The following is a 21187-nucleotide window of genomic DNA, read 5'->3' as shown; positions in this document are numbered from 1 at the left end:
GTGTAGTGAATGGTCTCCTTTTCCCACCATCTCTCTCTCCTTCATGATTTTTCATCAATAAGTGAATTTACAAAATACTTTATAAAATTTTAGTAGAAGGTTAGCTGCTCTAAAGCGTGCCTTGCACACTTTTTCATATACTGATATTGTTTTGATTGGAGTTGGAATTTTTCTCGGTGACTGGGATTCCATTTCATAACTGATTCTGATGCTCTACATAAACCAAATAATATTAACTCTAAACTATGTCTCAGAATATGAGGCTTAGGGAGTGGATATAGTTATTTTTGATCATGAGGAAAAAAACCTGTCAATACAATAGATATAATAATGTTGGCGTTCTAGAATTTATGTGGGCTTGCACTGATTTACAATGTGAACACACTTCTGGCTTTTTAGTGGTGTGCTTAGCATTGTCCAGGTAACTCTTTGTTAATGCTAATCTTTTTATGAAGATTTAGTGTGACGATTGATTGATTTTGTTGAATTGTCTAAAGCTGCTCTCGAACTGTACTGTCATATCTGTTAGCTCGCATTTAAAAAATACTCTATTAAAATACGCTTCATTTTGTGATTGGCTTTGTCAGTCAGTATACACTGTAGTTGCTATAATTAGAACCTACTCTGTTGAAAAGGCCACCATGTGATAATACACAACTTTAATAACGATGTGTACTTCATTTCATTTCATTTATCTATTCAGAAAAGTGTCTTGGGGCCCCAAAAGCAACCAAATCACCATGACAAAAGTCTGGAGCCCCAGAAAACTAAACTTAACTACATTATTAGCGAGTATATAAAAAGAAAGGTACTGCCATTTAATGTGACATATTTATAATTAAAACATCAAATTACTTTGCACTGAAAGAAAAGCGTGTTGATGTATTATTGATATTCTCTTTGTATTTAAACCTAAGTGGAAGGTTGTAAAAACATCAATTATTAATCGTTTCATTGTTTAATTGATTAGGAATCAATAATTACTAGAAACATGCTAATTAAAAATTTGCTTACTACAATTATTTAATATCCTGTAACGGTTTAAAAAGATGCATGATGGTATTTGACAAAAATATGTGGCATGCCTTAACGTGGTCATGATGACATTAGGTCATGACCATATTTAGGTACATCATGACTATATATGGATGGGCATGTACATTTTTTGTCAAAAGAAAATTTTATGTCTGGAGAGTAGTTTAATGTTATGTTTTTAACATTTCAGCTTCCATTTATTAGTTTTTATAGTTGAACTAAAGCTATCATATTATATTACTATATAACAATATTACCCTTTAATAACAAATATTTATTTTATAAATAATAAAATTGATACACTGCTTGCCAACTTCGGTTACAAGAGCTTATCATATGGGCACCATGTCATGAAACCTTAGAAAATTGGATTCGGATTTGTTTTCATATCTCTTAATTTTTTTTAGTACATTTGTTTCCATTTCTACGTTACTGTATTTCAAATTTTAAAAAAATGTTATTTGAACTATTAATAATCAGATAAGAAATATTCCCGTGACGTGATGTGTGTTATTTATTTGTTGATGAGTTGTGCTATTGCATTGGAATATTCAGCATTTGATTTCAGTCTTTGTCCTTGAGTCAAATTCATGAATCATAAAATATGAAATATTTGATTAGTTGGGGAACAGGAAGGGGGAAGGAAGAAGATGGTGACATTATGTTGACCCCAGATTGATGTGATCATTAATAACAGTTTTAGCAACTTCATGAATGATATGTCAAATGTTAGATTTTGTGATGTAAAAAAGATTGTGAAATAGTGGTATATTTTTTTATTTGTGAATTTGATTGTAATGAAATGACAAGCTGCTGTAAAACATATTAATGCAAAACAATCATTTACAAATCATTCAGAAAGTATCATTTAATTATTTTGCCTTTAGAATCATTGCATGAATAGCAAATATCTACATGTTTTCTTGCCGGTATGTTTCTGTTCCAAACATTTTCATATTTGTTAATAATTTGGCGGCTTTCTAAAGTATAGGCCTACTCTCTCTGGTTAATTATATTAAAACACTAGATATCTCATTTATCAAACATGTAGGCCCTTATCAACTTTTAGTCTGGCATTACAGTACAGTTTTTCATTATTAATTTTACTGACATTTTGCTTTTTTAAAAAGGAACACCATATCACTATAATCATTTGTTAATTGGCAAGGTCAATTTATTCTCATAGTAATTAATTATTCTGTAATTAACTTCTCATTAAGCAGGCAATATTAAATTTTATTGTCAGATTTTATTACCTCATAAGACAGTATCTCTGAAGAATCCAGCAAATGTCAAGATTCTTAATACTCTGTCTATTAATGCTATAATCATATTTTATGCCTAATGATAAATTTTAAAAATCATTGGTCCACCATGTCAGCTATGAGATATTGAACCTCAATTGCTTGCATCACATTCGTCGCATTTAGTTTACTGTAATACTTTCTTAAACTTAAAAATACGAAAAAAATTTTGCAAGTACTGTACTATCAAAGTCATATACTGTAGGTCAATGAGAAAGAAGGTCGTAGTCTCACTGAATAAAAAATGCAAAAATTAAAGTGATGAGTGCATCAGGCTTTGCATTGTGACTAGCAGTATACTCTTCCAAACTGTAAATGTTTCAAAATTGCTTTTTCTAACTATAATTAAAAAACCTCTGTCAGATAGATAGTTTGTTGGTCGTGTAAATTCATGAGTTGTGTTCATGGGTCTGAGTAATAAAAAACAATATAGGAATGTAGGTTGCCAAGTGTGGTTCTGCCAGTAGCATTATTTGCTCTTGATAAATAGTCCACTCTTGATTTGTGGAAGGTATGACTGTCAATCAACGAGTTTGAATGGAGCAAATAAAAATGCCGATGGGACTGGTTTTGAAAAAGACAACAGCAGTTGATTTACATTTGGTATTGCTGAAAGGATGACATCTGCCACTATAGGAAAATCACTATAGTGAAATGGTAGATGAAGTGAACTTGACTAGATTTTGGCAAGATTGTCATTCTTCTGAATTTAAGCTATGTCCTAACAAATATGTGTGATTTTTCCATATATATGGCTGTGATCATGACATGATCAATAACATATATGGACAAATCATGGTCAGCGTACATACCACCTTCCGCTTTATTCAACTGAGTTATCCATCTTTTTCTTCCAATTTCCAAATTTTCCTTTTATATTCTTTAATTGTTGTCCATTTCCTTATTTGTTTTTCTTTCCTCTGGTCTTCCATCATCTTAGAAATTGTATCTCCATCCCTGTTAGTATTCTTAGTCTTTTTTTCATTTTTATTTTGCCCTGTTCTTTCTTTTATCAATTACAGTATCAACAAACATCTATGTCTGTATCGATATTTCTTAAACCTCCTTGATTACAAAGTAGTGTGTTATTGTCATTAGGAGGTTGACTTTGAACTGCTATGGTAATGTCATTTGAGGACTAGCCTAATACAAAAATCCTATTATTTTCATTAGATGGCCAGTATGGAAATATGTGTTGAAACTGTATTTGTTTGACGCCATGAAAAATTCTCACGGTTTGGTTTTTGAAACGTGTGTCTGTATTAACAACTTAACTTGACGAGTCAAAGAATTGTAGGAGAAAGCAAATGTTTGTTTTGAATACTGTGAAATATATTTAGGAGAAAGCAAATATTTGTATTGAACACTGTGAAATATATTTCACAGCTGTCCACTGCCTTGGATTTATGGTCCCTTACCTTAGAATCTTCACCTGACTTCCTTTCATAGTTTCACCATTTATGAAAGGCCACCATGGACCACTATGGGAAACTTTTTGATGAAACATTAATTAAGTGTAATAATAAATCGTGTTTCCCAATGGGTTAGTAGTGGCAAGGCATGGTAAGTTCTGATTTGAACTGAAGTGCTTAGCATACTGTGAGAGATTTATGACAAGAGACAAACTGTTTGAATACATGAAATTGCCCAGCATGAAATTCAATCTGTCTTTGCATTAAATTCAATCTCATAATGCTGAATATAAAACATTTAGAGCTCATGAAAGAACTAGGAAGAAGAGATAAAAACTTATGGAAATTTTATTTACAGTAATACAAAGTTGAAACATTCATTTTAATTTCTTGAATCAATATAAGAAATTACTGTTCATAAGCTTTTCTAGCAAATTTGAATTTCTGGCAGTTGTCGCATATAAATTATAGATACTGTATATTAATTATAATGATAATGACATGTAAAGTGGTTTGCTGATATTGCCTGCATTTCTTGATTTTTTAAAAATATGTTAGTAGATTGTTAATTATACCACAATAAGAATATTACTTTTATAAAGCATTGCATAACAAACAAGCAGAATTAAAAATACTGTTTGAGATGAACTTCCTATTATTAAAAATAATAGAATATTTGTATTTATGTTTTCTTTCTATTTTCTCTGCAGTTATCAGAAGGTGACAGTGATAGCAGACTTCCCATGTGGCTTCACTTCAACTCGACCACCAACACCCTTGAAGGAGTGCCATCAGAAGAAGATGTTGGTGTACATTATATATCAATCATTGCTATTGGAAAAAAATCAAGGGACAAAGATATCTTTACAATAGATGTTGTTCCTGCTCCAGATGTGGCTTCATCCGAAGCTAAAGACATTAATACTGGTGTTGTGAAATGCCAACTAGACGAACCTGCTGTCTTAGCAGGAATCGTTCTTGATGCAGAGTTGTCAAAGATGAGTCCTGCAGCTCGTGTCAGTGCTATACAGAAAATGTCTCAGTATTCCATGTTGGCGGAAGAGACCTTTACTCTACTACCATCAAAGACAGGAGACTTATCAGCAATTATAGCAGGACCAGGAAACATCAGAAAGCCATTCTACAAAGGGATGGTGGTTAGTTGGCAGATAGGCTGTGGTTCTCGAGATTTTTCCAAGCTTCCGTTGGTCACCGTGCTTGAATCTGCGGCAAAGGATGGCACAATGGCAGAGAAACTTGGACATAACATCATCAGTTGGCATGTAAAGTATGATCAGCCTAAACTTGCCAGCCGAGTTCGCAGACAAGCAATCCCAATTGTAGTTGGTACACCATTGGCTACTCCTGTGCCAGGTTCTATCCTACCATCTGTTAGGCCGTCATCGAGTATCAAACTTGATATGACTCCTAAACCACCAACAAGATCAGTACCAGCTGAAAGTACTATAGTAATGATGTCCTCATCAGCAAAAATGTCACCATCTCCAACAATGAAACATCCTGTCAAAACACAGCTTCCTGTGCCGGGTTTCACTGCCATGCCAACACCAACTCCTACTCCACCAAGAGGGGTTGAGACTTCAGTGCAGCTCCAGCCAACACCAGTTCCAACATCAGAAACTCAAGCTCCTACACGAACATTCTCACCTCCAGCACAGAGCATGACGCCCACTGAAGTATTGACATCTGTGCCAGTAATGACAACTACACCATCATCTACTAAAGTTCCCAAGGCCACCTCTTCTATGATTGAACCAACCAGCACATCTACAACAGTAGTAACCACGCCGGTAATAATACTACCACCATCAACACCACCCCCGCCACCAACCAAGAAGCCTAAGCCTACAAAGAAACCTGTTGAACCAACTAAACCAGTGAAGGAAACTACACCAACGATGCCAACGACAACCACACAGCGCTCAACAACTGTAGATAAACCACCAGTTGTGATTAAAGACATTTCCAGGATTGAAGTTCAAGTAGGAAAGTATTTTGATTATAAAATACCAAATGATCTATTCCATGATGAAGATGGGGATACCTCTAAGTTGGAACTTGCATTATACTTCGCCAGTAATCGTGAACCTGTAACAAAAGACCACTGGTTCTACTTTGATAAAAAGAATCAAAAATTAAGTGGCCGGACATTAATAGCACAAGAAGTTACAGATTATTTATTAGTAGCTCAAGACACGAAAGGACAGTTTAATGAAGTTGTTTTTGAAATTGTGGTAAAACCAGCTCCAAAGCCAGAAGCTGCACCAGTGTCCATGGGAATGACACTTGATATAGACTATGATGAATTCATGAAGAACAAGGAACTGCAGGAGCTGATTCTAACTAAGCTTGCGGCAGTGTTTGGTGATACTAATGCTGATAACATTGCCATTCTCTCTATCGAGAGAGGTTCTGTGATCCTGTCATGGACCAATAGCTCTATTCCTACGGGCTCTTGCCAGAAGGAGCTAATTGAATCTCTGATAAGAATGATGTTAAATCCTGATGGAACAGTGACAGATGAGATGCGGAATGCGTTCTCACCAGATTTTACAATTACGGAAGTACAGGCCATGCCGTCTGGTGTTTGTTTAACCACCATAGCTCCAACAACAACTGATACTACTACTAGAATCGATGGTGTGCCGCAACCTCAGTCAGATGACATTTGGATAAGTACAGTTCTTCCTGCTGTAGTAGTGGCATTCATCCTGCTGATAGCGGGCGTAATCATCTTCATTCTTTACCGAAAGAATCGCAAGGGCAAGTTGTCAGATGAAGATAAACATACATTCATAAGTAAACGAATTCCAATTATTTTGCCAGATGAGATACAGGATGCAGAGAAGCCACCATCTTCAACATCACCTCTAATTTTAAAGAATGAGAAACCACCGCTACCTCCGCCAGATTATGCAGCAGACAAGACATCAGAACCGCTATTAAATGAATATGTTGATCTAGATAGAAATTCTGTACCAATGGTTGATTTATCTGGATCACCCCCCTATGAACCTCCGCCACCATTGAACTCAACCCCTTCTGAAAACCGAACCACAAGGCCAATCAACACCCCAACACACAGAGCACCACCCCCATATGTGCCACCATAATATACACATATATATGTCAACAACAAAAACATCCTTAAATTTTGCTTTTTATAGTATTGTTTTTTATATATGTGTACAGTCTAATTATCTGTCAACCTTAGCTTATGTGACATGTATAGGAGACTGTGTATCAATAACACAAGGTGTAAATAGTTTCCCCTTTAACCATCAAGTAGCAGTGGCAGCTCCAGAGGTTCCCCAAGGAGGAATCCAAGATCCCCAATAATAGAGGGTCCACACCTACTGTGGTTTGGGCTGAAGTGAGCAAATTTTAAAAATAGTTACCTCTATATGCCTGGAAATGGCACTCTCGGACTGTGAAATTTGTTTCTTCAGAGCAGTGTTCCCCAACAACATAATTGGCTTCTTCCCCAACAGTGTTTAGTGTTCTCTGGCAAGGGTCTTCTGCCCCTGCGAACCACCCTGGCACCCACACTGTCAAGTAGCAATGAGGAACAGCACTGTGCCCAATGAAGCCTCACGCCTCATTCATAGGTGCAAAAGCATGTGTGAAATATATCACACATTTGTGAAAACAAGTGCTGTCTATTTTTACTAGACAAGATGATGATCATAAAATTAATTTATAATAATGATATATGCGCCAATCATTATAGTTTTAAATAGCTAATTTACCACAATGCTTTGATAGAAACCAGCATTTTTTTTAACCTAGAGTCTCTTTATAAAATCTTGGTACATAGGTGCTTCTAAGGAGGGGTCCTAAATGTATGTGCACACACTGGGACGTGTATTCCTGGGTCAAATATTAAACATGAGGAGGTTGTTGAATAAAATAAATATTTTTATTATCATGCATTGCCATTATTGTGAGTATCTCATGGAACGTGCATTGAAATGTTAGGGTTAGGGGTTAATGGGGTGTATGAATGGTCCCCAATGATAAATTTTAAGTAAAAAATGGTGCAAAGGTGGACAACATCTGTATCATTATCCAAAGACCATATTATCACGCAAGTCTTCCAAACTGAAAACACCAAAAAATGTTGGATTGGGTGGATTTTTTTCCCATTTTTATTTTTTTGTTTATTTCCCTTCCAACTACTTATCGGAACAGACAAAGTTGATGTGAAGTATTCCTAGAAGAACTGGAATTGCCAGTGTCAAAGGTCAATGATATGTGACTTTAGATTAAAATTTGAGTGTGTGTTCCATGATAAATAAGTTGCAGGTACAGTAAAAATTTCAATAATCTGTAATGTTTAAAGGGTAACTATGTTTCAATAATATCTATTTATGGGGTAAAAATATTAGTCAATCATGCTTTATTGGACTCATGTATTGTAATTGACAATGAACACCAAACAAAATTGTGTCAACTTTTATGGTTCTGGATGTTGCCTTTCTGAACAAATTGATACATCCAGTGCCACTGAACTGCATCTTTATGTTGGTGTTACAAGAAGCAAGCATTCAGTGGGTTTTATATAAACATTTTATTGACATAGCTTAGATTGTATAGTAATTGTGTATACTGTTAACATTTACATAAATATATTGTTATTTGATAACCGAAGGAATTAGTCAATATTGTCGACTATTTAGACAATCATCTTCGTTGATATGAGAAGAATGTTAGTAAGCATAGATGTAGTTAACAGGGTTAACTTTTAAAAGACTGAAATTTTGGGATGAAAGAAGAAAACTAATTTTATAGCACCTTGTGGGTTTTGTTTAAAGAATTGTAGCTTAATTTTTTTGTAAAGGATTAAGTTTTAGTCTGTGTTGATAATCTAGTTAGGTTATGTTTGTTACAAGTAGTGCTATATTTAAACTTTCTTTTTGCCCACAATAGAGGGGGCTGTTCATTCTATAGCTTAAAGATAAATATTGTTTTAACTCAAGAGTGATACGATACAACGTGGGCTGGTTCTGTATGTATGTGCATTTTAAATTGCTTACAAAGCCAGATCCTAAGCTAATAATTAGTATTTTAAAATGTTAATGTATGTAGTACAATTCATGGCTTCTTATAGACAATTTTAACTGCTTTTTTAAAGAAAGTATACATTGAGTTGAGAAAAAAATTAAGCACTTTATTCTGGTAGACACTACCAGCATTAAGTTTGTCCATTTGTTTAAGAAACACTTTCCTTGTAAATACATACTTCAACATCAGCATTGTTTACCTGATCTGAAGTCAGTTTTTTAAAATACAGTATATGTATAATTTTAATTATTTATTCATTACATGTAGTCGTCATTACCATGTCATCATTATATTTTATTATTAGTATAGTTTTCTATTGTATACAGTGATATAAAATGCTATGTGTAATGGTATCAAGGTATATTATATAGTTATATACATTGGCATAGCTAGTTAACTTCTGTAGGACCTTTTGTAACAAGTTTCTAGTGTATAGAAAGTGAGTACATAAGTCTTCTGTTGGGCTGATTTCAGTAATATTTGTAACTATCTTTTCAGTAAATTGATGAATTTCCTTTTTTCTCTTTTTTTGCTGAATTTACTTCCCAATATAGAAAATTCTGGTTTAATTTCAGTGAAGAAATATTGGTGATGTTAATTTTCACTATGTAATGGATTTTAAACAGCTTTTATTAAAGATTAAAATGTATAATGCTTAAGAACTGAAATTTGTTTGTACATTCGTCAGAATTCAGATCATGAATTTTAATTTTAAAAAGTGATGTCTGAAATCTCTAAGTTATGATTGAAAGCATCTCAGAATTAATACATAAAATAGATAATGAAAATACTCCAGTGTCATACCTCCTGCTAGGCCTAAACTCTGTCTCTTATACACATCTAGATGTGTATAAGCATACAGTATATATTTAACAAGCAATTAGATGTTTTTCTAAATTCCAGTTGTAAACATCTGGTGACATTTGCTGACATTTTGTAAATAAATGCTGACTGGATCAATGTCACATTGGTTCCTTTGAAGCTTATTGCGCTGTCTGACCTTTTACTTCATAGCTGCTCTGCTAGGACATGGCTGTTTTACACTAGGTGCTGTTTATATATTAAAATTTCTACAGATAAGTGATCTTGTTTCAACAAGATTTTGTACGAATACTAGTAGTATTTAAATGCTATCTGGAAGTCACAAGTTTAGTATACCAAAGAGTATACAATTGCAAGAAAACGTCCGACTGCCCTGATTTTGTATGCATGCGATGAAACGTTAAAAATAGTACTACCACTAGATAGAGGGCGCCCTATTTGCAAACGCCTACGTTCTTTGAAAGACGCCCTCTGGTTCTTGATAATACTGTTTTTGAGATAGGATTCCGAAACACTGAAAGAGTCTGGCCTCTTGCAGTTCTATACTCTTTGGTATTATTGTTTGGCATTGACATACTTTTTCCTATAATTATTGTACTGTATATTGCATTTTATACCAGATTATTGCGGTGTCCTATTACTCATATTGTAGTTACTTTTATTTTATTTACTTTATAATACTTTTACCAAGAACACACATTTTTGAATTTCCAACTTGATTGATGTTAAAATTTTATTAACTGATTTAACTCTCATTTCAACCCAAGTTTCAAAAACATTGTTCAATAATAACAGTTTTATTAGGCATACGTTTTGAATTGTATTCTCAAGTTGTGTTAAAATTGCAAAATTTAGAACTACTGTACGTAAATAATGACACGATAACTACAGTATGGGCATTAGTGTAGCCTCGATGACTTTTGCGTGTTTTGGCAAAACTGCGATTGTTTAGATTTGGGCAATGGTAGATAATGAATAGTAGAAAAAAAAACATGCATTGTTTGGAATTCAGCATTCAAACAACATGAGTAGATATTTTGTATGCCTGAAAAGAAAAGTTGATTCATTAGTAGATTGTTTGGTGTATCCATTTATGGTCGATGTGTATCCATGTCATACTACCAATAGGTTGGTAGTCTTTTAAACGAATAAAAAACGTATCAGTTGTAAGAACGTGTTTTGTTTTATCTGTGTTGTTGGTTAGACGAGGTAGCATTGCAGTGTTTTGTGTGATAATTACAAAAACGTATGTGATGATATTGTTGATGCATGGAGGAATAATCCTCCATGGTTGATGATACAAATATTTTGATTTAGATTTACGGTGACGGCGGCAGGGGTCCGCCGAAAAACGTTCGTGTTGCCCATGGACCCAAACTAGCCCAAATCTGGTACTGTAATCTACAGTCGGATTGTTTTCATGCCAACTGTCTGTTCAGCGTCATTGGATACAAGTATTAATGGTCCTGATGTAATATTAATACACAACTATATAGTATGATTGTGGTGATGATTGATAAAATATGAGGATAAAAGTTGTTGATACAGATATGATGATGATACATATTTATAAAATACGATACAGATCATGATAAAATATTGTGACAATCATTGAAAAAATTCATCGGTTTTTATTAGGTATTAGATTTAACTGTTTACAGTTAAATAAAAAGTAAGCAATTTAGGTTTTATTTAAATCTAATGTGACAATCATTAACAAGTATTATTCTTGAGACGAGGATCAACATAACGAGTCGATTTATAGATTCAGATTTTTCATCGCTTGTATAAACTGTCGAATTGACGCCCAACGAATACACCCGATGGTAACAAGAAAACAAGTAGAGTTGACTAGATAACCCCATGGGCCTGATAAATCCGGAACACTTACACCGACACACGGTACAATCAGCAAAACCAACAAAGTAGTGCATTTTGTTGTCAAGTCCTCAGCGATTTGGAAGAAATTGAAAAGTGAAACCTGATCCACCAAGGCATGAAAAACAAGAGTTATTTTTTAATGTGATGTTGTGAACATGGAGGATAGTGTTTCCAGTACCAATTTCATGGGTCTTTCAGAAATTTGCTGAATTAATTTTAAGGACTCATTGTTGCCAGTTGACCGATATAACAAGGAAAGTTATCATTCGATCCATGATGAAAACTACACGTCGATCGTTTTTGTGTGTCTGCCTCCTCGGGGTGTCTATGCCACCAGAGCCCCCGCAGGGGACCAGGGGCGGAGCTCCGGTGGGGGTTGTGGAGGCGAATCACCCTGGCCGCTCCGACGATTTTGAGCATTTTTAAGCTGTTTTTTGGAGTGTGTTGATAATACTTGGTTACGGTACAAAACAAAAATATTTTTAATAAAGCCACGTACAATTCAAATTTCAATGTATGTTTAATTTGAGCACCCGAAATGAAATAAGCTGCGGTGGTGAACATTTTATCATTCGACACAATTTCTACCCCTCTTGTTCCTGTCCACAATCAAGCACCCTGAGCATCTTATGTTAGATGATGATGATACAATATTGATCAAATGCGATACAAGTCATGATAAAATAAAGTGACAATCACAAGAATTATCCGAGCCTGTGAAAGATTAAAGTGCCACTTCTTTGGTTCTTATCATGCTTCTTGCTTTGCTCTTGTGTAGAATTTCCAGGTGGCGCCCTTCAATATTTACGTTGAAGGGCGCCACTTGTTAAATTCTACACAGGAAGAACAAGAAGCAAGGAACTTGCAAACTTAATATTTTTGACAGAAACTGAGGCAAAGCAAGTAATTGTGTTGCCCTACAATTGGTAATCATTTTGTTTTTTTCTGTGTGCCTGGGCTGAAGAAAAAGCCTTGACACATGACCAAAAACATTGATGACCACAAGAAGTTCGGACGCACCGAGCCAGACCAGACACCTCCTCCTGCTAGGCCTAAACTAGTAGTAATATAGGCTACTCGTCGTAATGATTGATGAGGCGGCAGTGTGATTGAGGGCTGTCCTTCAAGTGCCGTTCTTTCTGAAATCCATAGGCCTATGAATGAAAGAATAATAAGAGTACTTTGTTGATAACTGCAGTCTTCCTCTACCTACAGTACTTAATTATTAAATAAAAAGCTATTTAATAAATTGGCCCAACTCCATTTTATGTAGGTGTTCACGGACACCAGGGCATAGAGGTTACCGGCCTGCTGACACCATAGAGAAAGAAAAGGCTGACACTGGCCATTTCAAAAAGAGAACTGTGCAGATAAGAAGTTGGGATGAGATATTTAAATAAAATACAAGTGCGACTATTCAGATCGGTTTTAAATCTACCAATAATGATGAAGGGTTTCCCAAAATGTATCAGTAGTGATGCCAAACAGATCTTTGAGGCAGCAGTAGCTGCTGTTCTTCCACACCAGATGATCAGTAGGTCCTTAGTGGTGGATGGCAGCAGATTATTAGTGGATGGATGCAGTTACACTCTGGATCGTAATGTCCATATGGTTGGCTTTGGCAAGGCTGTTATTGGAATGGCAAGGAGTGTTGAGGATATGCTTGGACAACACCTTGTCAAGAGTGTTATCAGTGTGCCATTTGGTATCCAGGATTCCTTAAGAAGCTCTGGTCAACTGTGAGTCATTTAAGTGTGGATTTATGTATAATATGAAATTGTAGATTAAATTTAAACATACCATAAAACCTCAAATTGAAGCCCAATGGACATAATCTCGAGATGAAGCCCATCTCGAATTGAAGCCCCCTCTTTGGTTTGCAAAATTAGCCTATAAAAGAAGCCCATGGGCTTCATTTCAATACGCCTATACAGTATAGGCTTCTTTTTGAGATAGTACAATTACATGATTTGAAAAAACCAAAATAAATTTTTAAAAAAGCTTGGTTTATATAGTAGTTTAGGTGATTTAATGCCAGTTAAATCAAGTCTGTCTTGAAAAGAAGCCCATCTCGAAAAGAAGCCCATGGCTTCAATTCGAGGTTTTACGGTACTTCCCACAGAATATTGTTTCAATGGGAAGTGAAATTTTTTTTGTGTTATAAAATGGCCTCTATAATACAATATCGTCTGAAATCAGCAAGACATACTTATAGTTACCTTAAACTAAATACTAAAGAATTTGATGTAAATTTCTGAGAATGTTTTTGTTTATATAAAAATAAATTTTCAAGGAACTTAATTATCATTTTGAATTGGCTTTTCAGTGACCTCTTATTGAAACAGGGTAGCAAGGTGAAAGTGCTGGAGGGCGCTGTTGATAATCTGCCTGATGAATCTGCTGTGCAGGCTGCTGATGAGATAGCTGCAGTGGTGGAAGGTGTAGGAGAAGATGATGTACTAATTGTATTGGTATCAGGTAAAATCAATTTGACAGTATTTTCAGTAAAAACATTTCACCATGAATACATTTCCATTCAAAAATTGTCTCTAAATATTATGCTGTAGAACCTCGGAAAATAAGCCCCGTGGGCTTAATCACAACAAGAAGGCATCTTGAAAGGAAGCCCTCTCTTCAGTTTGCAAAAGTAATCTCGAAAAGAAGGCCATCTCAAAAAGCAGCCCATAGGCTTCTAATCAAGATAATATGGGCTTCTTTCTACTTCATTCAGACTGACATTATCTTTGATTATTATGATAGCGTGTTAGTATCAATATTATTTCTTTGTACTAGCATGGTTAAAATTTATAAAATATTAAACAGAATTATGAATTCCATAGTTTAAAAATTTTGTAATAATTTCAAAATTTAACAGCATTCTTTTTGAAAAGAAGCCCTCCTATTTAGTTTGCAAAAGTAATCTCAAAAAGAAGCCCATCTTAAAAAGAGGCACATCTCGAAAGCAAGCCAATCCAAGAGTCCTAAAAGAAGAAGCCATGCCTTCTAATCGAGGTTATCCGGTATTTTCTTAGATAAGAATGTTTACTTACAGGAAACCATTTTGGTTTATAACATTAAAGAGGTTTTGCACTTTTTTTTTTTTTTTGCTCATGTGCAATTTAAAGAACCCAGTACATCTTTGAGATGAGTATGGAGTTACCCTGGTGTACTGGTCCATTAAGCTCCTGTTGTGGACAGATGAGAGTAGCTGGTACCGGTTGACCAGGTAGCTCAGACACGAAGAGACTCTTAGGGGAGAAGCAAGTTACTGTACAAGTTAGTCCACACCTCGAGTGCTTAGAGACTACAATGTAACCACATTACATTACATCTGTTGAGTATGTTCATTGAGATCCTAATTAACAACATCAACATTATATCCTCAGGAGGAGGCTCTGCCTTGCTGCCATCACCATTGCCATCTGTCAGCTTAGAGGATAAGCTTCAAGCAACCACAACCCTGGCAAGGAAAGGTGCTACTATACAAGAGCTGAATACAGTTAGGAAAAAATTGTCCAAGCTAAAAGGTGGTGGACTTGCACAGCTTGCAAAACCAGCTAAGGTAAGCTTTGTTTACACTAGAATGTTTTCGACACACGACGTTAACCTTAACTTTAACGTTAGAACCCAACATGCAATGCGATAACTCCACCCGTTTTGTAAACAAATCGAAATATGCATGCGCAAACCCGTAACTAACGTCAGTCAAGCACGTAAAATCCTGAAATTAACGTACTCCACAACGCAAGATGAATAAATTATGACGTCATCCATTAACGTTAAGGTTAACGTCGTGTAGCAAAAACTCCCTACTATCAAGTTTTCTACGTCAAATATCTGTGATTTTCTCATAATTTTATGGGCATGATATCACAATAATAAATAATAATAATCTAGTTTTTGCAACTCACTTTATTGATATCACTGTTTCAGGTTATAACTCTTATTCTGTCTGATATAATTGGTGACCCTTTGGATTTGATAGCCAGTGGCCCAACAGTTCAGGATACATCCAGTCCAGATGATGCCCTTGCCATTATCTCAAGACTTGGCGTAGAGTCTTTGATGCCACATTCCGTCTTGGAGACTTTGAAAAGTCCTGCCACAAAGCGTCAGTTGGAAGAGGACTTCTCGCACGTACAGAATGTGGTAGTTGGAAGTAACAAAATGGCATTGCAGAAAGGTTGTGAGAAAGCTAAAGAGGTCGGATATCAACCATTAATTATGTCTTCCAAAATCCATGGAGAGGCAAGAGGATTAGCAGAACTGTATGCTAACCTCTCCATGTTAATTAAATTACTTATAGAACACAGAGGATTCTCAGCATCTTGTGACATGAGGAAGTTAGAGATTGAGAATATTGTGAGATTGATGTCTGAATTTGGTGTTTGTGAAACATTCAGTAACCAACTTCAAGAATATCTCAGAGTGTCTCCTCATAAACCACTTTGTTTAATAGCTGGAGGGGAAACGACAGTAACTTTAAGTGGAAATGGGAAAGGTGGTAGGAACCAAGAGCTAGCTCTTGCCACAGCCATCCATTGGCACAAGATTTTTCAGCCCACAGGAATGGCAGATGTTGATGAAAACAAAGTTTGCCAGATGATCTTACTGAGTGCAGGAACTGATGGGCAGGATGGTCCTACGGATGCAACTGGAGCGATGTCACATCCGCTACAAGTTAGTCAAGCCATTCAAGAGAACTTAAATCATGTAGAGTTCCTTGATAATAACGATTCTTATACATTCTATTCTGTTTTTGACAATGGACTGTATTTAATTAAGACCGGACTAACTGGAACAAATGTTATGGACTTGCATATTCTCTTGATAAAACCAGTTTGATTTTAAATCATTTACATATACTTATGCAGAGAGAAGTGAAATTAAAAGTGATTATTCATTTGTACATGTTCATGTTACCTGCGGTTATGGACCATTGGGTCCTTTGCAGGATGTACAAACGAAAACGTAAAATAATAAATTTAACTAATAATTTAAAAAAAAAAGTGAAACATTACAAAAATTGGAATGCAATGTAAAAATGTATTTCTTCATCATTCTGTAACTGTTAAACAGAAGTAATTTCAAATGTAATATTTTCTTCTGCCCAAATAGCTAGAATTTTTTAACAAAATATGTGTTCTAATTGATAAATGTACATATGGTGAATACTTATGCAGAGAGAAGTGGATGATATTCTAAATAAAAGCAGTTATTCATAACTGATTGGGTATATTTTTTTTAATGAAACATTACAAAAACTCGAATGCAATTTAAAAATTTTTAAATAAATTTTTAATAAATTTCATCATTCCAAATAAAATGGAATATTATCTTATTCCCCATTAGCTTTCAAGTTAAAAAGAACATTTACTTCTCAATAATAATAAAACAAATATAACAAATAACGAGACAAGTTTGAAGAATAGTAAATGAAAACAATAAGTGTTCCAATTGATTGATTGATGTACTGTAGTAGTATTTAAGCAATTCAATATGTTTGTGTGCTATTAGTACAAATCAAGGTAAACTTATGTACATACATAAAGTAAATTGAAATCACTGATCTCTATTATAATCGCTGGATTGCTCATCAGCCAGTCATTGTACAGAAAAAAAAATGAAGCGACTGGCGCCATGTTGGGGAGCCCAAGTGACGTATACTGTAAGTTTAGAAAAAATTTGGTTTGGCATTTGTTTAAAATGATGATTCTTGAAATAATTTTTTATAATAAATTTAAATTTAACATAAAATGTTTTCGAATGATTTAACCACTCAACGCACCTGTTTATGCAGTTTAACAAAAGCGCGATGACGTCGCGTTGTTGGTGAATGCCACACCGGTTCAAAAGTTTCACGCTGTGATGACGTATCTGTGACGTTTTAGGTTCCCAGACACGGCATCATGGCTTTACTGAAACCAGTCCATGAGCAATTATAGTAGAGATCAGTGATTGACATGTATCTTTGTTTTGAAATGTCCTAACAGGCAGAACTTTACATTGGTTTATCTCATAAACGATTAACAATTCCGTACCTGCAAGGTGACAAGATGATCAGTAATGTCCCAAAATGTTTCAGTGCTTGATACTACCATCTCAATGTTGTATTCTTATACATTACTAAAATTAAAACAGCCCAACACCACAAAGTCAAAGTTCTCTATTTACCCATGCCAACCAAACAGTATTTACTTGATTTTGATTTTGGCACTTTCAGCAACATTGTACAATAATATTGATGTCCCCAACCATAAATAATTGGCACATATATTGCAGAATGGAAACTCTGTTGCCTCATTACTGTACTTGCGTTTCATTGTACTATGTCTAGAGTACTTTCCAATATAAATTTGCCATACAATATTTCTAAATTCCCATTGTTATAAATAACTCAACATTGCACTGAAATATGTACATAGGTGGTTTATTAATTTCAATCAGTTTTTTTGTCAGATGAAGCATCACTCTGTACATCTTCACACCTGAAAGATAAAACAAGCATCACTGATGAGTAAAGTCGAAAACCAATTGCTAATTTGTTGTCTTTTGTATATTTTGGAATTTAACAGCGAAAAAAAAACTATAGGGACAGAATTTATTGGTCCAACATAACAACATAACATGGTTGTACACTACTAAACATAGCTACAAGGTTAGTTTTTCATACAAAATATTATTACAGGTATTTATTCATATAATTGTTGAAATAAATAATTATGTAGTGATCCATATTCCAGTTTTCTTTTTAAAGAGCATTGCAGTTTAGCCGTCATTCATTTGATTACCTTGTACTTGAACGATCTTTCTCTGGACTGGCTGGACTTGAAAAACCTGAAGTTTAAAAATAAAAGAAAAGAAAAGTATTATAGTTATACAGTTTGCCCTCCAAGTCAAGACCACCTTTGGGACCTGAAAATTTGGGGTGGTCTCGGGGTTGCTCTCCAATTAGAGGGCTAGCTTTGTGTTAAAAGGTTGAAGATTGTTATTTGGGTCTTTGGAAAAGTGGTCTTGGAATTAGAGGGTGCACTGTAGTATGTGATTGTTTGGAAATAGTTGCTTTGGCCTCCTCAAATTAGTGGTAAAATGACCCAGAGTGAAGGGGTATTTTATGGGCTAAGATGCTTGACTTCCAATTCCAGGGTCCAGGGTTGAATTCCTTTCAAGTGCTCAGCATAATGAGACTTTTACTTTTATAGTGAAGCATGTGTGTGTATATTTTTAGGCTTGCCATCCCAAAACCAGCATCAGACCACAATATTAGGGATTAGCAATCAAAATAACGTTATTTTGATAGGTAAATTTTTGATCCAATGACCTAGTCCTAGCTTTAGACAACAGGGGGTCCAAGCCGGTCCGACATAGAGGGGGGAGGGAAATGCTTCTTTTTCCTCCACCGCCGCCCATGTGCCTAAAAATAAATAAAGGATTAAAAAAATAGTCTTCACGGCACTCAGATGAAAAGTAATTTACCCTGTTTCGTGTACATGTTTGATATTTCTGGTCCATACCATCGCCAGGCTACATGTATGAGAGCAAGCAAGACAATTATGCTGTAAATGAGGTAGCGGCAAATTCGTATCTGTATATCGTCCGAATACCACAGCTGCAGAAACCACATAGTAGAAACTGAGACCGTGTCCAATTGCTCATTCACTTCGTTTTGTGATTGAGATTCCATTGTCGCAGCTCAGACTTGGTAATGTGTATCTGAATTATCCTGAAAAAAACATAAATACAGTTAAACTTACCTACAGCGACTTTGCCTAACTCGAATAATTTCTAAGTTGATCTTAATTTACATGCCAAGTTGTTGTGTTTTCCTTTAATCAATGATCTGTATTGACTCAAATTTTATTTATATATCTTTATTTAGGCAAGTTCAACTGTACTGTATAGATCTGGATATTAAAAGGCACAACACTACCAACTTTAACGTTCATGGGGTGCATGAGATAATAGACCTTTGACCTTTCCACTAGGACCCGCCCCTTGGATATAGTTGCTAAGGTACCACAAAAAAACAGTTGTGGCCTTGTTCTGATTGGTCAGTTGTTAATTTTCAAGGGCGGATCCAGAGATGTCCGAAAGGGATGCTGAAAGTGAAACGGTCAAGATAACACCACCCTAGGGGGTCCAGGTGCATTCCCCCATGCCCCTGTGAAATTTTTTACTAGTCGCACAGAAATTACCTCTGAGGCATTTTGGGCGATGTTAGATAGGGTCTATGCCTACTGTAGCTAGCTATAGCCATGCAAAGAGAGGCCCCACCTAGGCTAGGCCTGTCACGCCAAAATTGGTCTGGGCCAAAAAATGTCCGGCGGACAGATATTGGCTGCCAAAATCGGTCCGCCGGACTACTAAAATCGGTCCTCCAGGGTTGACTTTAGCCGCTAATTCCGGTCCCGCTTGAATAAAATTTGTCCGCGTCAGCCTGTCTGGCCACTTCACTTGTAACTTGACTGCTGCTCGTAGGGTATGATTGTTTCTCCCGTGGAGTGAAGGAAAGTAATTTATGCTTCTCCCACACTTGCAAAGTCATTTGCAGTGACAGAATGATTCGTATATTAGCTTTTAAGGACATGTTTTATCAAACCCACCTGATATTATGCTTTTCCTAGTCCTAGGCCGAATATTTAAAAATAATTTTTAAATATTCCGGATTATTGTGTGGGGTATTAGATCATACAATAGACGTCCTAATACATAAAAAAATTCTTGGTAAAAAATTTAACTAAAGCGGACCAACACGATTTAAGACCACATCGTTTAACTTAACTTCTTATCGTACTTTTACACCAAAGGGTTTACTGGGTGCAAAGCTTTACTTAATTTCACCTATAATTAATAATATATATAATAATGAGAGATAAGATATTTATCTATCATTTGATTTTTAAAAAAAATATATGATCAACGTTATAAAAATACAAGTTATAACTACTAATTTTTATCTATCATTTGATTGAACTAATATTTATCTATCATTTGATTTTTTTTTTTTAATATGATCAACGATGTTGATCATATATTTTTTTTTTAACGTTGACAATGTTATAAAAATACATACAAGTTATAACTACTAATTAGACTTCGGACTGATTTAGGCTTTATGGTGGACTACATTAGGCAGGTAATTTTAAATCCAAAATCGGTCCGGACCGATTTTGGCCCGGGACCAAATTTTTCCTAAGACAGGCCTCATACTTTAGTTTAGGCCTAACCTCTACACACACACAGACAGCAGAGTAGTACTGTCTGTAGGCCTAGGATTGCCTAGCCCTAGCCTAAGATAAATCTAATTTACTATCTTTATAAATAAATAATATTTATATTTTAAAATTTGAAGTGCAAGCATTATGCTACAAAGTAAGCAAACAATGTATCAATAATTATGTTAACCTTCATACGTTGTAAATGATTTCCCTTGCAAATTGACTTCTGTGGGGGCATCCATGTTGAGGCTTTTTTGTAATGATTATTATAAACAAATATAATTAAATGTAGGAACATATTACTCTTAGTTAGCACGTTAGGTAAAATTCTTTTTAATCGCTGGTTATATATTTTTCTTTATATGTTGTATAAAGAATGATGTAAAAGCATTGTCCAAATAAATTATATTGAGATTATTCTTGAGGTCAA

General features: G+C 35.1%; 3 protein-coding genes across 7 annotated transcripts in view; 2 read left to right on the top strand and 1 right to left on the bottom strand.

Annotated features, from left to right (window-relative positions):
* The window catches only part of LOC117115048 (dystroglycan-like), an 83464-nt gene extending 76579 nt beyond the window's left edge, over nucleotides 1-6885 (top strand). For all 4 annotated transcript variants that reach the window (XM_033258700.1, XM_033258699.1, XM_033258698.1 and 1 more), the window contains one exon: nucleotides 4462-6885. In XM_033258700.1, coding sequence (XP_033114591.1) covers nucleotides 4462-6885 — 2424 coding nt within the window. The remainder of the gene's footprint in view (nucleotides 1-4461) is intronic.
* Nucleotides 6886-12361: 5476 nt separating this feature from the next.
* On the top strand, nucleotides 12362-17857 carry LOC117115032 (glycerate kinase-like). Its single transcript, XM_033258673.1, has 5 exons — nucleotides 12362-12465; nucleotides 12813-13278; nucleotides 13866-14017; nucleotides 14926-15101; nucleotides 15473-17857. The coding sequence occupies exons 2-5, from the start codon at nucleotides 12923-12925 to the stop codon at nucleotides 16382-16384; spliced, it is 1596 nt and encodes a 531-aa protein (XP_033114564.1). The 5' UTR covers nucleotides 12362-12465; nucleotides 12813-12922; the 3' UTR covers nucleotides 16385-17857.
* On the bottom strand, nucleotides 16815-21067 carry LOC117115035 (T-cell leukemia translocation-altered gene protein homolog). 2 transcript variants are annotated; one of them, XM_033258676.1, is made up of 4 exons: nucleotides 20945-21067; nucleotides 19016-19262; nucleotides 18331-18376; nucleotides 16815-18027 (listed from the first exon to the last, which is right to left on the bottom strand). In XM_033258676.1, the coding sequence occupies exons 2-4, from the start codon at nucleotides 19221-19223 to the stop codon at nucleotides 17979-17981; spliced, it is 303 nt and encodes a 100-aa protein (XP_033114567.1). In that variant the 5' UTR covers nucleotides 19224-19262; nucleotides 20945-21067; the 3' UTR covers nucleotides 16815-17978. The 2 variants fall into 2 exon arrangements, with proteins under 2 accessions (XP_033114567.1, XP_033114568.1); XM_033258677.1 differs by having other exon boundaries at nucleotides 20953-21027.
* Nucleotides 21068-21187: the final 120 nt, after the last annotated feature.

This window comes from Anneissia japonica, unplaced genomic scaffold, assembly GCF_011630105.1.
Source record: "Anneissia japonica isolate Jap-2015-1 unplaced genomic scaffold, ASM1163010v1 scaffold24_len2511860_cov200, whole genome shotgun sequence".
Taxonomy (NCBI): Eukaryota; Metazoa; Echinodermata; class Crinoidea; order Comatulida; family Comatulidae; genus Anneissia; species Anneissia japonica.
Note: the sequence above shows the minus strand (reverse complement) of the source record. Positions and strands in the feature narration are given on the sequence as shown.